Genomic DNA, 21,578 nt, shown 5'->3' on the forward strand with positions numbered 1-21,578 from the left:
GCAGTCGCTTGGCTAGTGCAGAGCTTTCTGGCAGAGCTTTTTGCTCATGTTCCAGACAGAAGTTTTCAAGCCAATATAGCCTGAGCTGCAAATCCTAATGTTCCTGCTCTGGAATTGGAGAACAATGACTGGCTGATGGCACCACAAAAACATGCAAACCCTTTCATTAGTGACTATCCACAGCTGTGACAGAAACGAAAAACACAAACCCATGTCACACATTTAAGAGCAACTGGTCACTGGGGGAAAAAAAGCTACTGTAATATAATTAAACACATAGGCGGGGGACATAGTAACGTGACCATGTGACAACTTAATATCCCTCTTATATTATCCAGTTTATTATTTTATCTGCTCTAATTAAGACATGCAACATAAAGTAAAATATGATGTCAATAAAAGTCATTTATGAATGTTGTTGTTATAATTTTACATGCATAGTAATTCTGTAGCTCAACAAAGCCAATGTACAGGTCAAAACAATACAGGCAAATGCATGATAATATTCATAAAAGGAAATTATGTAAATTACACTGCATGGAAATGCATCGTTTGTGCTAATAGCGGTGCAGTTTTACAACGTTCCCACCCCTGCGCAGCTGGGATTTTAACCTGGCTAGTCACTTCTGCAGTTAAAAGACCATGCGAGCTGCTAACTAACAGATGATAGCAAGATGCCCTTGTTTTAAATAAACACTAAAAACAGAGACGAGAGCTAACTTAACTTCAAACTAATTCATGACTGTTGAGCTTGCTTAATTAATGATAAGTGTTTAAAATAAGCAAGTAAATAGAAACAAAAAGGCAAAACATCCCATGATCCCTAAATGCTGATGAAAGTGTCTGTGTCACTCCACTTCATTTTGAGCTATAATTAAAGTGTCCTCCTGAATGATGGAGACAGTCCAATTCCTGTTTGTTTGCCCAGGGCAGCCAACTGACACTTAAAGCCATTAGGGCTGTGAAAAGCTAGAAGTCGCTGCCGGCATGCAAATTCTGCTCTGAATTTTAGTGGTTGCCATGGCAATACTATCAGATCCAGTGCAAAAAAAGTTGATTAGTAAGCTTGTCATGAGACAACTGCAAACACTCCTGAAATTAATTAATATTACTCCTTCTAACCTACCCCTTCTAGCTATAATTAATCCTACTAAGTATTCAGACCAAACATCTCTTCTCGATGGCTGACCCAAATTCATAATGCTGAAATAAGAGAAGGCTGACAACCTATATAGAGACTGTGCAGGGTTAATCTTAAAGGGATAGTTCACCCAAAAATCAAACCGATATGGCTTATCATCTCGTATGGCGTATCATCTCACCATAGACCATTTACAGTATACAGATGCCCGTTCAGTTTCTGACGTCCTCCATGGACTTGAGTCTGCTGACAACAGGACAAATGGAAGAGAAAGGAAGTTTATTTTTAATGATGTCCCGGATCGGAGGATTATATGTTTGTTCGGAGCATTTGACTGCAGATTGTTTTGCAAATGAGGCACAGTGTAATGGAGAGTTCGCAAAGAAACTTTTGTTGAAAGATAGTAGCCAACTGTATTGGATCTGAGAGCAGCTGCATCGCAAAAAATTTGATAATGCATTGTCTGTAAATGACGGTTTTATATGGATAATGTTTTCAAATCACTTACTCACATGCAATAGTGAGGGGGTGTTGATACTTTTTCCCCATGCAATGATGTTAGCCAATCATAACAGTAGCCATTTACTGACAAGCCTTAAAGGTGCAGTATGTCAATTTTAGGAGGATCTATTGACAGAAATGCGATATAATATACATAACTATGTTTTCAGTAGTGTATAAAAACCTTACATAATGAACCATTATGTTTTTATTACCTTAGAATTACCAAATACCATCTACATACACCACTTACATGTTAAGTCGCCATTTTGCGCCGGTATGTTTCTACAGTAGCCCTAAACGGACAAACACTCTACAGAGGCCCGTTTCATCACTATGTTGATCTTCATCGTTGGTGTTTTTAGAGGCAGTTTGCATCGTCACTACGTTGAATACCTACGAAAAAGTAGTAGTCGTCTGGTTTATTAGAAGCAGAGACTGTTAGAAGTAAGAAGAAACCTCATTGCTTGACTGGCTACCCTCTGCTGTCTCAGATAACAACATCTTTGTCCTGTGTCGGCCATCGTAGCTTCTCTATGTGCTTCAAAAGGGAAGGGTCAGTGGTGGACTGAGCAATTCGCAACCTCATCGCTAGATCCCGCTAAAATTTACACACTGCACATTTAAAGCAGCTGAAGGTTAAAAATAATATTTTTCTGCATTATAATTTTTTTTGTGTGCCTCAAGGAACACATTAAAGTAATAAAAAATACCTGTCATGATCCCTTTAAAGGGACAACTTTGTACCTTATCTACCCCTAAAAGGTGCATATTAGTAATAATATGTACCTTAATATGAATCTTTTAGGGGTAAATTATACAAAGTGACCAGCTGTTGTACCCCTATTTTTTTCTCTTTTTTTCTTTCTTTTTTTTTCTGAGAGTGTATTGTATGGCTTCAGAAGAGTTGGACATAGCACATGAGTCGTATAAACCAATTTTATACACAGCCTCTGGTCTCCATCCACTTTTATTGTATAGCAAAAAGCAGTGTGAACATTCTTCTAAACATCTCTTTTTGCATCACATGGGTTTGGAACAACATGAGTGCGAGTAAATCATGATACAACAGTTTTGGGTGAACTATCCTTTTAAAGGGAACCTATTATGCCCCTTTTCACAAGATGTAATATAAGTCTCTAGTGTCCCCAGAATGTGTCTGTGAAGTTTCAGCTCAAAATACCCCACAGATCATTTATTATAGCTTGTCAAATTTGCCCCTATTTAGGTGTGAGCAAAAACACGCCATTTTTGTGTGTGTCCCTTTAAATGCAAATGAGCTGCTGCTCCCAGCCCGCTTTCCAAAAGTCATCAACCCTGAAAGAAGCTCGTTGTAGTCCCTACCAGCCATTTGTTGTAGTCCTTAAAAAGCAATTTCTATAAAAGAAAATATCTCCCTTTGCATTGAACTTTGAGCATCGTAACTTTGCAGATGTTGTTTATGCTCAAACAGCAACATTACACACTAACTAAAGTTAAAAAAAGTGAAATCATTATCAACCACCCCTTTAAACTTCAGGATTAAGGAGTCAAAACAGTGCCAGGAATTTCTCCACTGCACACAAACAAAGATCTGCTGCAAGAAGATGCGGTTCAAACAGCTGTACTGAACTGTAATGCGGCAACATCGTGACTATGATAAGAACCAGGTATGCTTGAGCATTCTGTTCTTTTTAGGGTTGCATCTTGTGGCATCACATCCTGATTTTGGTTCATTTAGATGTCTTTGGTCTGTGTTGCGTTCATATTTTTGTCGAACCGCAATAGGTGGGTTGTTTGGTGAGCACCGGAGTTCACATGACAGTGTTCACACAGAGCAATTGCACCAGAGTTCATTTTAATCGAAGTGTGAACACACCCTAACATGAATCTGATTTGGAATTTGAACAGAAACATATACAGATGTTCATTGTGGTTAGCAAGGGCCAGACTCACCTCTACAGACAGGCCTATGATCAGTCCATGCCGCGAACACCTCCGCCACTCTCTGACACGTGATGCTCTTGGAACCCTGTAGAACGTGATCTTCATCACAGGTGAACTGGGCTGTGGCACCAATACTGTGGGGATCAGGACCCATATGCACAGAATGACAAACAAATCAGATCCAACACAAATCCATTAGCATGACTGAATGATCAGGGTGAAAGCCATTTAATTTGATGCACATGAAAATAAGGCAGTGAGAGCTAAAAGTACAGTTCAGTGGGTTATAACATTGTGTACCACGGTATCAGTCATTCAGCCAAGACGGTACTGAAAAATATAGTGAAACATTAACATTTCAAATGAAATATGCTGTATCCTCTCAGGTCTACGCAAGCACACACACACACAAAGAAGTTAGAGAGGAAAGTATTGCAACATGCACAAGAGAGGGATAAATAAATGAAAGCATATCAAAAGAGCTTCTTTATCATCCTTCCAATCGATACTGTGGTGCGCCTTGATACTCTATAAAATTCTCCATTCTCCTTTCTCCATTTCTTCAACGTTTCCTTCAATCTGGGATTGGACAGATCTCAACAAATCCACTCAGCAAACTCCCGACACTGACCTTTCATGTACTTTCATTTGAGGAAACAACAAACAGTCGTTGCGCGATCCTGTGCGTAAAAACCTCGGCTTACAAACATGAAACGCTTCTGCAGCATTCGCTGGGGTTTTGTGCAATCCTAAAGCCATGTTACACAAAAACCTGGAATAACATCAGTGTTGCAATTTGAATCGGCTAGCCCTAATTAGCGCTTTCACTCGCATATTGTCAGCATCCCTGCAGAGCTGGTATTAGCCTGACATTGGGAAAGTCTTGGAAGGGTCTGCCCTGGAGAACATGATTTATATGCTCTGGGAGTGCTAAACAGAGGACTCTACTGTAAGATATTCAGATGTTACAATATTAATGACAGGTATCAGTGTAGAAGCGCTGCATTCATGATACAGGTTTCGTCTCTCCTTGGAAAATTTTATATGTAAGGGCTAATTGTACATTACCCCAGTTATTACACAACAACTTGTCAAATAAATAAATATGCGGACATGAAATATGGATTTGAGTTGAAATTATCTAATCTGTATATAACCTTAAAGGGTTAGTCCACCCAAAAATGAAAATTCTGTCATTTATTACTCACCCTCATGCCGTTCCACACCCGTAAGACCTTCCTTAATCTTCAGAACACAAATTAAGATATTTTAGTTGAAATCCGATGGCTCAGTGAGGCCTTCATAGGGAGCAATGACATTTCCTCTCTCAAGATCCATAAAAGTACTAAAAACATATTTAAATCAGTTCATGTGAGTACAGTGGTTCAATACACTGATTCATTGTGCTCCGAAGCTTCCTAAAGCAGTGTTTTGAAATCGGCCATCACTAAATAAGTCGTTATTTTGTTTTTTTCGGCGCTCCAAAAATATTCTTGTCGCTTTATAATATTAATATTGAACCACTGTACTCACATGAACTGATTTAAATATGTTTTTAGTACATTAATGGATCTTGAGAGAGGAAATGTCATTGCTGGCTATGGAGGCCTCACTGAGCCATCGGATTTCAACAAAAATATCTTAATTTGTGTTCCGAAGATTAACAAAGGTCTTTCGGGTGTGGAACGGCATGAGGGTGAGTAATAAATGACAGAATTTTCCTTTTTGGGTGAACTAACCCTTTAAAGCTTCTGCTAAAAAAAGTCCATTACAATGTACAAAAAAAAAAAAAAAAATCAGCATAGCAACAAGAGACGAACACTGCAGCAATATTATAGTAAAGTCACCATGTAAGATGCTGAATATTAAGGCCCCGATATACTCATGGTGAAGCTCTTTTTCGTTCTCCACTTAGGGGTTAAAAGTAGTCTGAAATAGGTGACCAGGGGTATAATGTTAGCGGTATAACATCTCGATGCCGCCCACACTGATGAAAGTGGCGTTAAGATGAATATGTATATGTGCTGTGCACTCTCCTTTCAATAACAAAATAAACATACAACGAAAATGACAGTGCTGAGAAAACAGCAGTTCAGAAAGCATCTGATCATAGCAATGTGGATATTTCTGCATCAGCTCTGCATTTCAGCACTCCAGTCAAGTCAGGTTTATTTATATAGCACTTTATAAAATAGACTGCTTTAAAGCAAACAGCTTTACAGTATTAAAAATGAAAAGTGTCTCTATCAGAATTGCAACTTTATTTTATAAAGCGGTTTTCCAGTGTGTTCATGATTTTACTTGTGGATGTCTGACCGCGACAGACTGAACAGAAGAAATTAACTGGTCAAAGAAGGCGGAGTCTCAGAGCCACACCCACATATTACATCATCATCACAGACCAATGGGAGTTCAAATTTGTTTACCAGCTTTTCTGGAAAGTTCGCTTTGCCAAGCTGTTTCGAATTCAAACTCCAAACAAACTTAGTTTTGGCCTGATTTTATTCGTAATGACGTCACACGAGCTCATTCTCAAATATAAGTATATCAGGGCCATTAAGAAACTTCAGAATGTCGCGCTTGATCAATCAGACTATAATTATCAGCATCCAATGCTAGCAGTCTTGGTGGAGAATGCGGGAATAACAGTCACCAGATACCTTCCTGCGAAGTCCTCACTGGGACACACAGCATCTAAGAATGATTACCTAAAGTCGTTGCCAATGCGCTTGCCGTTTTCAGGTTCCCCCGGGTCTGGACAGGAGTTAGAGGCCTGTTTGATTCCTCCTTCGTTTACTGCAAATTCAGAGCACAGTTTGCAGTTAGACACATACATACGGATAAACTTCATTTTGGTCATGCAAGCCTCATGCAAACAGCTTCACAGAACTGCAGACATTGCGATTTGAAGAGGAGGTGGAGCTTACGTGTAAACACAGACATAAACACACAACACACACACTCGAATCATCTAATTGATAACCATTAACACATTCCCACAAATGTGTCTCAGTGCAGTTGTCGCTTTGTAAGAGTGTGACTACATCATTGAAAGTGGAGATACTGACTAAATCCCAGATCGCATTAGCAGCTTTTTATTCTAAATTGTGGGCATACTTTATTATCAGTACTATTAATAGGAGATTATAGTCGATGAACACGCTGACTCAAGGACTTTCAAGTACATTGTGCAGCAACCCTTGTGCAATATTATATATATATATATATATATATATATATATGATTGATTTAAGTTATTATAAAAAACATATATGTGTGATCTACTCTAAGAAAGGCTGAGGTTAAGGGTTAGAGGGGTTGGCATAGGTCATGTGACTAGTCTTTCTATCTGAGGCTGAGAGGACCATGTCACCTCTAATTTTCCAACCGAGTGAACCCGACTTCAAATGCAGCCCTTTACACGCACATACACACTTGCACATCTATAGGGTGATGAAATTAATGCACAATTACCATTGCATTTAACCATGCAGTTAAAATATGCTGGTTAGAACAAAGAGACATCTCAACATAATGCAGAAATGCTCACTATCATCAGCATGCACACAAGCACAGCACTGTAAAATGAAAATGACTCCCACTGTATTGAAGACAATCATTTTTTTATGCATCCTGACTTATTAAAGAAGCTCAAATGACTTTCAGTGCAAATGCAGAGTATTTTCTTTTCCGCTTTTCCTGTACCAGTCTTAGTAGTTGCACATTTCGCTGCTTTCTTAAGTGGATGTTTTGTATTGAATTAACTGTACTGTAAACTTGTATTCCTAAGACAATGTAATGAGGAACAGTGGCTTCCTCTAATTTCTGTTTACTGATTCAGACTTGTAAACACCTGCTGGATGTTAAATCCTTTTAAGTGAGGCTCAAGATGTTCCTGTCTCTTCAGAAATGGCTTTTGATTGAATGACGGAAATGTGGTCATGACACAGGAGGAGGAATTCACTAAAAATGAAAGATGCCAACGGATGACTGAATTTATTTGCACACGGCGCTCCCATCATTTTAGTGGCAATTTACTACATTATGCAAATGATTAAAAAATTTCAATTACCTAATTTAAATACTCATGAGAGTGCTTTTTTAGCTTTTTCTGCTGAAATATTGCATGCTCAAGTCCTGCAATTGTTAGTGAATTTATCCCACAGGTTAAAGATAATGAAAAGCACAAGATAAAAATGGAAAGACATTATCCTTGAGTGTTAAACATGATCATTGAGTGATTCTGAGGAAAAGAACAAGAAAAACAAATGAGGAAAAACAATATCTTGCAAATTATAAAGGAAGAAAGACTGACAATTTTGTTCTTTATTCATCTCACCAGGCAACTTGGAAATCAGCCCCATTTGAAGAGGCAATTCGTAAGTCTATGTACTTTTCTGCAAAGGTTGTCGGTTACTTCAACCTGCTTTTCCTCCAAGTATCCATTTTCACACTTTTACAGATTCAATCTGGCTTCTTCATTAACTATTAAAGGTGCAATGGGAAAATGGAGCATATGCAAATGTCAAACCAATACAGAGGTTGATTTTGTCAAAGCACAGGTGAAACTGTGACTAACATCAAAAGCAACAGATTATCAAAATGTGATTTTCCTGTATTTTGCAGAGCTTTGAACATTGAGATACTCAGCCCACACTGTGATTAAGTTAATTGCCATTAATATCCATGCCATTAATCCATGCTTACTACTTCAAAGCAACTCCCACTTTACCTGACAATTGACACGCAAAGTCCATGGATTTTACCAAGATTTTAAATTAATATGTAAATAAATGTAATCATTTTAGATGGTATATATAGCATGTCAAACTATGGGACTTCGCAAAAGTATTTCATGTTAACTATCTCAACACTTTCATGTGTGTCTATAAAGTCTAACAATTCATTATAATAAAATATTACATTTACAACGTCTACATGGCATGATTTATCCATTAATGCTTTTGATATTTTTCAGATTGCTAAAGATCTAACAAAACACGGTATCTATAATATCCAACTGACTTGCTTCAAAAAAATTGGTTATTTACCTCAGCGAAAAAAGGATCAGAAAAAAACAGCCCGACTTGCCATAGTTTAACTTAAATGGAAATCTCCAGGATGTGATGAATATGGACTCATATCGATGGCGACAACAGCAAATAACAAAAACTACACATGAAGAAATTAACATGGTGTGAGTTAAGACAGACGAAAACAGACAGTTTCTGATGAATGTCTGTAATATGTGAGATCTGGTTAATATAATCACTCTATCTATCTCTCTGTCTATCCTTTCATTCACTTCCTCGTTCACCTTGTCAGTCCAAACATCCATTCAAATAATGATTTGGCCACAAACAAACAAATCAACCCTGAACGTCAAAAAAAAATAATGTGAATGTTTGATTCAAAACAACCTACGTCGGGTAGCATTCAGAAACATCACTGAGTGTAGGAGGGGTGTGAATGTTTTAAAAAAGGCATTGTTATCTCTGCACACATGTGCAAGGTGTATTTACAGACATGCGTGGGATTTAGGTTACAGATTTAGGTGCTTGTGAAGCTAACAAACACTGTGATACATTTGAGCCCTACAAGTGCACTGGATTGTGCTCTGTTTGTATATGATAACTGACACAACATTAGATATTCCCTCTTATTCTGAAAGAACAATTACATTAAAGCCTGCTGCTTGTTGTTGAATCTCAGTCAGTTGAGTAGTAGTGCATATCATCGCTGTTGGGTGGAAACCTCATATCTCCATTTCTTATCTTTTTAAAATTTTTTCACAAATCATTACTATTGGTCAGCCTTTACATCTGTCTGTGGCTTTTGCAAACATTTAACTAATGAAAAGCATTAAAGAGCTTGTGCCTAAACCTTGTATCTCAAAATGTCGCTAAAACCTCAAAACTCCCCAACGCCTCTATTGTAAATGAAGTGCCGCACACATTTCGTAGCATCTCTGCTTGTTTGCAATGCAAGGGTATAAACAATTGGTTGTTTGTAACTCCATTTGAGCTTGATTTTGGTCAAATGTTAATAATATAATGACACATGCAAGTGACTGAACATATATAAAGCCACAATAGCAACTTTGATAACACAGTGTTTAATATTTAAAAAAAATACAGTGTTTTTGTCCATTTCCTGAATAGTGGTTTTGGACATGAGGTTTCCGCCGGACAGTGACGTATGTAGTGTTTACCCTAAAAACAAATCATTAAACATATAAGTTCAGTTCATCCGCTTATGCAAAATAAAAATAATGAAAATGAAAAATAAAATAAAGACATTATTTAGCATCTTTAAATATCCATTTGAAGAAAGAATATACACCCCCAAAACAAGGTATTTTTTACATTTAGTTAACATTTGGGGACAGTTTTTAGTAATTTTGTCTACAAAAGCATCAATTTTGAGCACATTTACAGTGTAATGAGGCATTCAGTGACAGAGAACAGATATTGTCTTTTATAGGGCTGACTGATATCTTGACCGTATGCCTTTTGGAGAAAGCTTGATTAAATTCAGCGGTGCTTTTGGATGTGAGCCAGTCTTGATAAAAAAGCCACTTAAAGTGTGATTAAAATGCCCAAAATGAACATTTGTAGCCAGAACACAACTCACTCTCCCCTCCCTCGTAAAAACGCCTTGTGATATCCTCAATTTTCTTTTATTTTCAATGTCAATTAGCCATCATTTCTGCAGGACCATTTATTCTCCTGATTTAATTTGTGACCAGTTATATTCTGATGTAATTCTTCTACCTTCAGTGATGAAATTTGTTGAAACCTCTTCATTGTAGCTGAAACTGAACGTAATGAACTCTCTGGGAACTGAAAAGGGCTAAAAGTTAGCAAAAGTACATTGAAATATTCACTTTAGAATTAAATTGTTATATTGTATTGTTTAGTTGACCTTTGTGATTAAGCATCTCAGTCAGATAAAAAAAAAAAAAAAAAAAAAAATATATATATATATATATATATATATATATTATATATATTTGTACATTTCACAGCTGCAGTGTAATTTAAAAGCTACACTATTTTGAAAACTGCTTAACTGCAAATAAAATGTACTGATGCTGAGCTACTGATAAATATAACTCAAAATAGTGATGCTACTAACTAAACTACGTGATCTCATGAGAATACGTGTGTATTTTTACGTAAAGTGTGGTTCTACCACACGTACATTTACTTATGTTTTCATACACACAAAAACGTACAATATTGATGTATTTATAGCACTAAAATGTAAAATACTTACGTATTGACAGTAATAAAACGTAATTTATTTACGTATCCGAGTGTGAATGTGTATGAATTCCCATATATTAATATTAAAATCGTCCCATTAATGTTTTCTTTCTGTTGTATTCAATTGTCATATCAATACATGTTTTTAGTCGCATTTATTAAATGCAGTTTACTCATCTACTTTATATGAAAAAACAAACAAACAAACAAACATTTCTGTTCATGACTGGTGCTGCAAACTCGTTTCGGATGATTACATAATGTTAAACAAAACTACACTTTAAAACCTTAAAATAAATAACATTTCTGCAATTGTTTAACCATTTTGTAATATTTAGTTTGTTTGCTGTGGACACAAAAGGAGTTTTCTCCTATGCAGCGACTGACAATATAGATAAGACACACCAAAACACAACATAAATTCACAAATCACATAAATTTTATTTTTTCGCTGTACTCCAAATCTTTAGAATCTACGTTTGTAAGTAACAGATCCAAATTTAGCCCTTTATCCAGCGATCTTCATCTTCATTCTCAGCATCAACGACCGTCACAGTCAAAGCCGCGCTTGTAATGATTCAAATTTGAAAGTTGCGCCACCCTCGAGAACCGTGGTTTACGGCGCTGATATCGAACGCTCATTGGCTCTCACCTGCTTGGTCACAGATTGCGACGTTTATGTCGTGTTTCAGTGAACTGACATTTGAAATGAGTGCGCGCCTTCACGGAGAGAAGCCGGATTCATATTTTCATGGATTAATAACTTAAATTCTGTTCTGTAACGTTACCCTATAAAAACTATTACTGCCAGAGAGGACTGCGACTGCAACTCAACATCATTTGAACTACTTTTGGTACCTCTTTGCACTAAATAAATTATTGTGATTATGCTTGTTTGTCTGTTATTCTTTTATTTATAACAGTACATAGTTTTAAGAAATGGTTATGGGTAGGTTTAGGGGTAGATGTAGGATACAGTTTTAATGCCATATTGTTACTAAAATTGTCATTTTCCTACACATTTCGGTCCATTATGTTTTATTATTTTAATATTCTGTATAAAATGGGTATGTTTAGGTTCAGGGTGGGGTTTAGGGATCTTACATTTATCTACAAAACGATCAAAGGAGAAATTATACATATATTTTTATGGCATGAAAGAGCAAAAAAACATAATAATGCTACGTTTAAATGCTGCCAATCCATCCATATTGTACGTTTCAGCACCTATCAATAAATAAATAAATAAAAACATTACTTTTAATTGAAATAAAGCTGAAATAAAATAAAAAAGAAATATTAGTTTAAGTAGTAAACTTTAAACAAAAATGAGAAATTTTAATGAGTTTAACTGGAAAAAAATAAATACTAAAACTGAAATAAAAATAAATTAAACTTAAATAGCAATATTTAAAAAAGAATAAAATAATTAAATGACAAAATTACTAAAGATGAAGCTCAAATTAAAGATGAAACTCAAAAAAAAAAAAAAATCAAAATAAAACTAATAATATAATAATAAACATAAAATAGAAACATATTCCCTAATATTTCACACATCAAAACACAGTCAGCTGAAAACAGCAGCATTTTGTTGAAGGAAATGAAGAAAAATAATAGGACCCAACTGGCTGTGTTAAAAAAAATACAAATAAAAACGTGTTGAGGTCAGGGGACAGTCTTGCCGTTTAACTTGCTGTTCTCTTCTAATGGGCTCTGAGCTGAAGCATCATGTTGCAGTTTTCACCATCCATCAGCCTTGGAGAATTTAGGCCTTTCTGCTGGAAGTTTAGGGTTATTTTAGTGCACTTCTTTCCCAGGTCCTCCTTTAGAATTATCCCTCTGCTATGTTTAGAAAAGTTGCCTTTTTTTCCCCACATTCAAGGCCAGTGGAGTATGAAACCCGCAGGGCTTTTAGAGCTCAATCAACAGTCAGAGAGGCAGAACTCTCTGTGAGACCTGTTATTCTCATTCCCTCAAACTTACCCTCTGCCTCTCTTTCTCTGCATCCCTCTAATTCACACAGACAAATACAAACGCACACGCACACACTTGATGAACCACTCTCTTGACACTGTATCTCACACATTCAACCAAACATTCATACATTCAAAACACACACATCCCTAGCTAAACTCTCTTTACTCTGCGATAGGAACTGACTGGTAAATAGAAAAATGACATTGCCAGAATCACATCGCTTACCTTGCACAAAATAAAGTGTATTCTGAATAAGGAGCTGTTATTCTGATCAAATACTTGTATGCATATCGAATAGACATTTTATTTTTAATCTATTCATATGTGGCCAATGCACAAACAAATCACAAATAAAACATAGCTTTATAAAATACTCAATGCTTCATGCCCTTTCTTGGACTTTGCCAACATGCGTCAGGAAATGGGGCGTTCAGGTGAACACATAAGCGGGGCGAGCAAGCATGCAGTCACATGCACTCACTTCCTCCATGATCAATGTAGACATGTGCATCCATGGTGTCATGCCAAATTATTGACAAAAATGTGTTCCCATGTAGCCAATAAAGTAATATACCAGCTGGTTTGACTGTAAAACATAGATATACCTGGTGAAATTATTCATTACTGAAACACTATAAAGATCAGCCTTATACATCTACGCACTTTTACAAGGAATGAATAAATAAATATATAAATAATTATTTTATTAAAAAACTATTGGAAAATTCACTTTGCAGTTCTGATGTATTACTGAGAATTGAAAGCTAATACTTAAAGGTGCAGTATGTAATATTGTATGTAATATGCAGTGCAAATTCAAAATATTAGAGAGAGTTGTTTTCCCGCCTCCTCTTCCTCAGACTCGACGCTCATGCGGGTTGCCAGATTGAGGGCACACAATTGACAATGGAAGGTGACAAGCCTTACACTGTAAGTTGATCTATCTGCGTTTTAATATGCCTCTGGTCATGGAGCTTTTTAGAGGATGCTGAGGCTTTTTAGGTTGGGTAGACTCTGCGATTTCTGACTCAGTTCATTTGCTGGATTCCATGGCTGCAGTACGCAGTGTTTTCTGCCAACTGGCAACCCGGAGTGTCGAAATACTATTGGGTAAATATTGGGTAAACTGGCAACTTAGCATGTTGCTTAAATCTCTGCAAACCAACTTCCACCTTAATACTTTTTAGGTAAAAATATGTAACCTAGGAGAACATTAAATTGGTATTCAGCTGTTAAAATATGTATACACTTTTGTGTGTGTTTTATATGTTTTATTATATACGTTTTAACACTTAATCATAGTAACTTGAAATTTCACTACAGAGAAAGCCTAAAAGGTCAGTGATTGCTCGGTGGACTGTAAAGGCTCAATCTTAATTCTTTTAACTGCATGATGTCATGAAAAACCAGCATTTATATAATATGAACACATTTTGTTCAACACAGAAAATTCTTTACGCCTCAGGCTCATTTGCTTTCTAACACTAGATTCTGAATGCAACAAGGCAAGTTGCATTAACAATGAAACAAGATGGGCTCTTTTCAGAAGCACATATTTAAAACATATTCCAAAAGCATTCGAGGAGAGTCACTAGCTGTTCTACTTGGCTTCTCTTGTCTCCACTTGATATGTGAGCAGTACAACTGAAGTACAGAGTTCAATCTAAGGTCATTTTAATAGGGATCTATGAACGACACAGTGCCAGAAGCACTTTAGACCATTATACCCAGCTCTATATAAATCTAACAAAAGACCCTCAACCTGAAGGTGTGTCTGACAATACGCTATAAATATAGAGTATGTGTGCGGGTGTCTTTAGTATAACAATCCAAAAGCAATATATTCAAAGCTAATCTGTATTGAAGGCAATTTTCTGCATTTTTGTTTGCATATTATTTGCCTGTCTCATGAGTTTGAGAAAAAATGGTCACTTCTGAAAGCACATTTTCACTAGTGTGTTTTCAACACTACATCTGAAGACCTGGGTATACGTATTTCTCGGGAGAACGGAAAAGTTTTGCAAGGGAATGCAAAGGTTTTGCGAGCGAACGCAAAGTTTTCCATGTTCCGGTCCATCGCGCACAGTCGTGTTCGCACAGCTTTTAAATTATACTCAAACGCGGATGACCGCGGATGGATACGGAGCCCCTAAAGGGACATGGCGATGAAAAAATATGAGATGGGAGGAAACAATTTATTTCAATGCTTTATGATTTCTCTCGCAAAAGTTTTGCATTCCCCTAAATAACTTTGCGTTGGTTTGCAAAACTTTTGCGTTCCTCCAAGAAACTTTGCGTTCGCTCTTAAAGAACTCAAAAGTTTTTCTCGCGGGAAAGCAAAACATTTGCAAGAGAACGCAAAAGCATTGAAACTAGCAACCTGATCTCACGGCAATTCGTACATATTTTACTTGATGGCTAATTTGTATGACCTCAGTCGTATGAATGTCCTACCCCTAACCCCGCCACTAAACATACCCATCATATGAATTTGTACAAATTAGTCACCTCGTAAAATACGTACAAATTGGTCATGAGATAGCGTTGACCCTAGTGGACTCTTCTGTCTCAACATTCACCTTCAGGTACGCGCACCTCCCGATAATGAGAATTACGCCACATGGACGGTATGCGAACAGACACAGAATAATACTTTAAGCTTAAAAAGCTTCAAATTCCCTCAATAGCTATAAAAGGCAAACAGCTAATGGAAGCATTAAAAGCTTCTTCTAATGGAAAAGGCCTGAACTGATGGAAGGGTTGCTTGATGTGCATTATTCACAACAATTTGCAATTTCCAAGAAAAATAATATAATAGTGGATATTTCTCGTGTTTGACAGCTGCAATCTAGTTTGATATCTTTCACAATGGGTACTAGATCAAAACCACATGGTGCAAACATTGCTCGCTGTGTTGTGTTGTTGACGGACAGAGAAACCGCTGGTTTGGAAATGGCAAGGGAGATTGGACATGCAAGCAATATCAGCAGATAACGATCCCCAAATAAAGCAATGAAAAAAATGAACCTGAATCGAAAAACATGGCACTCACTGACAACACAAATACATTCAAAGGAAAATAAGTAGAGCACATGCAAACCAAACTAAATAAAAGAGTCAATTAAAACAAACATGACGTTGTTAAAGATCATTGCAGGTTTTTAAATATTTGGTCATGCTGTTGTAGTTTATCTCAAGCTGAAGTGACTGTAGCTGCATATCTTTAGTTAATTTGCGATGTTGGACTGTTTTCAGAAAAAAAAAAAAAATGTTTTATTCTCTCCTTCTCCATTTTACTAGGAAAATTGACACTTTTATTATATGTTTTATTATGGGGAATTCAAACCGGGGCCCAGAGGGCTTCAATAAACATACAATTAAAATAAAAAATACACATTTATGTAAATAGCACTATAATTTACTATAATAGCACTATTTTTCCTTTTTTGTCAATTCATTTGGCTTTAGTGCAATATAAAAAAACAATATAAAAACATAAAATTAAATTATTACGCAGACAGTATGTTGTCATCAGTATCATGCTTACTATTTGTCTTACAAAGTGTAAATGGGTCTTTATACTTGACAACATATCTGCCTTTATATTTTATTTATTACATACAACTTCCATACTATCATATTTATCAATATATTTTGAGATCATTGGCATCAAAATGTTGGAAAATCCCTGATTTAGGGAATTGAAAGAGCTATTTAAATCTATAGGATTAGCACAACTGTTAATAATTGAATACACACTAAGCAGTCATTGAAATAAAACGCCAATTTTTTATGTTTCAGAGACATTAAAGTGAAGAAACATGAATTCGAGTTTCATGTCACTGTCTTGTTTAATCCATTTACGTAATTATGCTTAAGTGAACTGTGCTCATAAATGTCTGATGTTTGTTACATAACTCGCAAGGTTAAACTTTTTCTTTGCTTAACTGAATCCATAATTTAAATAAATCTAACCTCTTAGAGCAAAGGGCTTCAGCTGCAGCCATATAAACAAATCTTTGTTTGCGGAAGTAAAACGAGGAGAAGCTAAGCCAAACTGGATGGTGATATAAAAATGAAATTTACGACGCATAAAAAGAGTGCAGATACCACGAGCCACAAGGTCACTCCCTCATTATGGTGTACAAATCACAATTTTACGGTAAACTGCCATTCATGCTTTTGAGGAAATAACTCTCAGTGGGGGGTTGAATTAAATCGCCTGGAAACTTCTGCTTGTGAGACATACGTGGGAACTGAATTTCATCCGTGATTCTGCCGATAAATGCTTATCAGCACGAGATGATCTTGCAATGATCTTACGGTCACTGTTTGCTGTAATCGACACCAGACGAGTAACACAGATTTACCATAAAATAGTAACAAAGGGTAGACTCACAGATAGAAAACTTGTTGCTGTTGTCTTTGCCAGGGAATAATTTTACTCCTCTAGATTTGAAATCTACAGACCTTTTCACTAGTTAAAGGGGAATAAAAATGAAACAAAAAAACATGAAATCAGGTGAAACAGATTTTAAATAAACTTGTCAGCATTGAAAAAATAAACCATCATCAAGCGCATGAGAGAGAAGAGCAGAAAAGTATAGCAGTGTCGACAATTTCCAAAGTGCTCTGCAAACAGAAAATATGGGCATGTGTTGAATAAAAGGCAAGGGCATAAAATGAAAAAGTGAGGAAATAAAGAAAGATTAATAAAGGGGCGGTGGGACAGGACTTCTGTTCAGTTGTCAACCTTGACAAGGGGAAGATTTCAGCTTGTGCTGCATGTCTACACCATTCGATGTGAAGCAGACTTTGTCAAATGCCTCTCTGAAGTATTTGGGTCGCAAACGTCTGCCAAGGTATTCCTACGGGAGGAAAGGGGCTGTTTGACATGCATGCAGACAAATGGCACGATTCTTAGACAAGCATGTAGCCCAGAATGTCAAAGGTCAAACAGAAGTCTTGTTGGGAATGTAAAGCCTAATAATAATAATAATAATAACTAGTCCACTCTGAATATTTGAAATCATTGTGGAAAATGCTTTCTTTGCATTAATGCCTCTTTTTCCCTTTGGAAATGGTGCATGTCATTAAATCAGCTAACTAATAAATGCATAATGAATGCAAAGCAACACAAAGAATTCCTGGTCGTCACATTAGTTATGGGAAGACGGACCTGAAAATGAGCCCTGGCTTTGTCATCAGATGGAGTGATGTTACTGTGACTGGAACTCGGTAACAGACAAGTTAAAGGGAGGACAATTAGGGCTTCTATAAATTGTGTTATATGTATGTGATTTTGTGTCAGTAATTTCTTCTGTAAGTAATAATTTGAACACATGGAGCTATAAGAAAAATAGCCATTTTACATTTTAAAACCGCATCTGTGATATTTTTGGCAATGGGATTTATGAATATTCATAGAAAACAACTGTTTCCCATAAGAGAGCAGTAAATCTTTGTCTTGAAATGGACGACACAGGGAAAAGAGAACATGTCGGGGCTCTAAACTTTGTGTAAACCTGAGGTGTAGTCTTCAACAGTGGCTCTACTTCATAAAGAGACATCTTTTATATATAAATATTCCATTTTTGTTGAAGAGGGTCCTAAATTTGACATTTCAGACAGCCTATGAATATGAATGAAATACAATGTTTGCCCACCCTTACACAATGCTGTTCCAACATTTGCAACCTCATTCTTCAAAATGCCTTCCAAAGATCACTTTCATGGCTAGAAAAGCTAAAAGCAGTAATGATATCAAAATGCAAGCACACGATATAACATCTAAGTCTAATGCCAATCACATCCTTCAAAACAACGTAAGATTAAAATAATAATAAAAATAAAAATACATACACAAATTAAAATGTATTTCCTCAAAAACTATTTGGAAAAGAGTATATTAGAGCTGCACGATTAATCGTTAAAAGATTGAGATCTTGATTCAAACACCCACTCGATCTTATTCCATAATGACAACGATTCATCTGTGTGTATTAAACTTTTGACAAGTACGATCACAGCAGTACAACAATCAGATCTGCGTTCTGACCCAGAGAGAGCAGTTGTCATATATAGGTATGAAGCAGCTTCACAAATGGACTTTTTAACCACACAGTATCATTATTTCTGTCTTACAATAATTCAAATTATCACAGAAGTACTGGGATAAAAGTTTATAGTTTGGATATAAACACTGGTGTCTACAGTACAGCGATCAAAACAGAGTAAATCACCTTTTGAAAGTAACATGATGCTTCAAATAAAGACTGTATTAATTACATCGTTACACCAGTAGGTGGCGACAAGTGACTGTTAAAAATGTATTTGTCGTTGAATCATTCATTCAAGAGATTCATTCAAAAATGCTGATTCATCCAGTAACAAGTCATTGAATCATTCAAAAAAAAAAAAAAAAAAAAAAAAAAAAAAAAAAAAATATATATATATATATATATATATATATATATATTTTTTTTTTTTTCTTTTAAATAGACTGCAGCAATTTACATTTTGTCATAACCTCTAGTAAATTGCATGCTATTTTGTTTATTTGTCTATTCAGAATCATGGGAGAATCCCAACCTCTATTTAAAAAATATAATTGTTATCCTCAATTTATACAGAATCAGCTCTGGGATATATCAAGTGTGCAGTGCAAAAAGTCAGAAGTAACAGATCAAAACTATGTATTATAGCCACTTTGAAGCAATACTGAACTACAGCTAGTTATTATATAGCTGATCCTGGCCCATTAACGTCTCCTGGATTTAAAATGACAAATTTCTCTTGCTTCCTGAGATGTATCATTATTTCAAAGTACACTTACAAAGAACATTATAATTAAAGGAATGGTCTGGGTACAATACGTTTTATAGACAGTATTTGAGGCATAATGCTGCCAGACACAGAATATAACTGACTCAATCCATTTCTTTTACTTTCAAAGTTCACAGTCAAATCACAGTTGCAGCAACGCATTTACAATACCAGTATCCAGAAGGTTGAAAAGCATGATGCAAGTCAAGCAAGTCTTGCATGAATTATTCAATAAAAACCTGTTTATTAGTTGAGCTATAAAGTTATCTAGATCACTATTTTAGAGGTGGTAATACATGTAAACAACAACCTTCTGGTATTCTTGCATGTATAATATGCATGCATGCATATGTATATAGTCACCAAAGTAGATAGATTGAATACAACACCGATAAAGTGATTCAATCACAGTATAGTCACATGCTAACATGTACAGCATAATAAAACTGCTATATTTTTTTTAAATAGTCTTAATGCCCTTTCACATCAAGAATGATAACTATATAGATAACTATAAGGATAACTATTATTGCATCCACACCAACAAACGATAACGTCTGTTTATTCTAAGCTCACGCCCTGCGGTTTCAAAGTGTGTACATGTTTTTGCTGTTCTTGTTGCATTTACACAGCTTTAGCCAGCAGATGTCCTTAGCATGCTATGTTTCAAGTGAATAGCTAGTGTAATCGATCTAATCTAACTGAACTTAGCTGTCAAAGTCAATATAGTGGAATAAAAAAAACAAAAACAAAACAAAATCATATATCCATTTTCTTTAAAGTATCCTTGAAAAGTGGTGGCTTTTTCTGGACCTCGGCGATTAACTTCTCCGCAACGTCGTCTGCCAGTGGCTTTCAGTGTTTTATAGTTCAACAGCTGGAAAAATTTGTTCTGAAAGTGATCCCAACAATATCAGTTCTCTATATCATTATCATTATAGCTGTGGTATGGACAGTGCTGTTCTTTTATATTTAGAATGATTTTTAGAACTATATCTTTATCGTTATCTTTATAGTTATCATTCTTGGTGTGAACGGGCCTTTACTGTAATCAGAATTTCTTAAAAACCTGAGGGATGAGTGGAAATTATATTGTATGGTAATCAACAATATGCCAGAATTAGGCCCGGAGCATTCCTTTAAAGTCACCCATTAGTACTTCCTGAAGTTGAGACGTTTAAACATTATACATTGTCTCTTTTTTATTAAACTGAATATCTGGAGGATGCAGTTTCAGAATGGTAGTTGATTAATACATCTACAGTATCCGGTTGAAAATGGAATCATTCTATCAACACCTAATGGAACCTCACTTTCATTACTGAGCATCCATTAACCACCCACTGGATCAGCCCATCACCATAAATAAATAAAAACCAATGAAAAACTGATTTCGAAAAAGCACTAGAAGATTTCAACATGAACCCATTTAGCATTAATTTGAATACGCTATTGACATAGTCACGCCCAGATCCAAAGGTTCAGTAAATTATTCTGTAGATGGAAATTTGCTCTGGCACCTATATCTACTTAAAAGGTTTATGCTGAATAAATCATTTGAAGCGAGACCTGCAAATGAGACGTTCCGCAAGTGACAACACATTAAAACTGAGGATCGGACTGTTGACCTTAATCAATGACATGACATTAAACCACTTTTAAAGGTACATTAAAACGCACTGAAATTACACCTAATGCTAATTGCCATAATACTTACTTTTTCTAGCGTTAGAAAACAAATCTAACTTCAGTTATAATCGCATTCATTTTAAGATGCAGCACATCACCCCATAACAGTGTGAGATGTTCTATCATTATAAACTTGAGTAGAAACACTGACATAAAATTGTAATACATATGATTAATTCAAAATTTTGGCAGAAATGGCTACACACCAGAATGATGGTGATGGCGACAGATTTCTGTTTCAAGCCATT

General features: G+C 35.9%; 1 protein-coding gene across 1 annotated transcript in view; it reads right to left on the bottom strand.

The window, feature by feature from the left end:
• csmd3b (CUB and Sushi multiple domains 3b) overlaps positions 1-21,578 on the bottom strand; it is a 484,809-nt gene that overhangs the window by 222,225 nt on the left and 241,006 nt on the right. Inside the window, 2 exon segments of the mRNA XM_051873165.1 lie at positions 3,578-3,702; positions 6,277-6,364. Coding sequence (XP_051729125.1) covers positions 3,578-3,702; positions 6,277-6,364 — 213 coding nt within the window.

This window comes from Ctenopharyngodon idella, chromosome 19, assembly GCF_019924925.1.
Source record: "Ctenopharyngodon idella isolate HZGC_01 chromosome 19, HZGC01, whole genome shotgun sequence".
Lineage (NCBI taxonomy): Eukaryota > Metazoa > Chordata > Actinopteri > Cypriniformes > Xenocyprididae > Ctenopharyngodon > Ctenopharyngodon idella.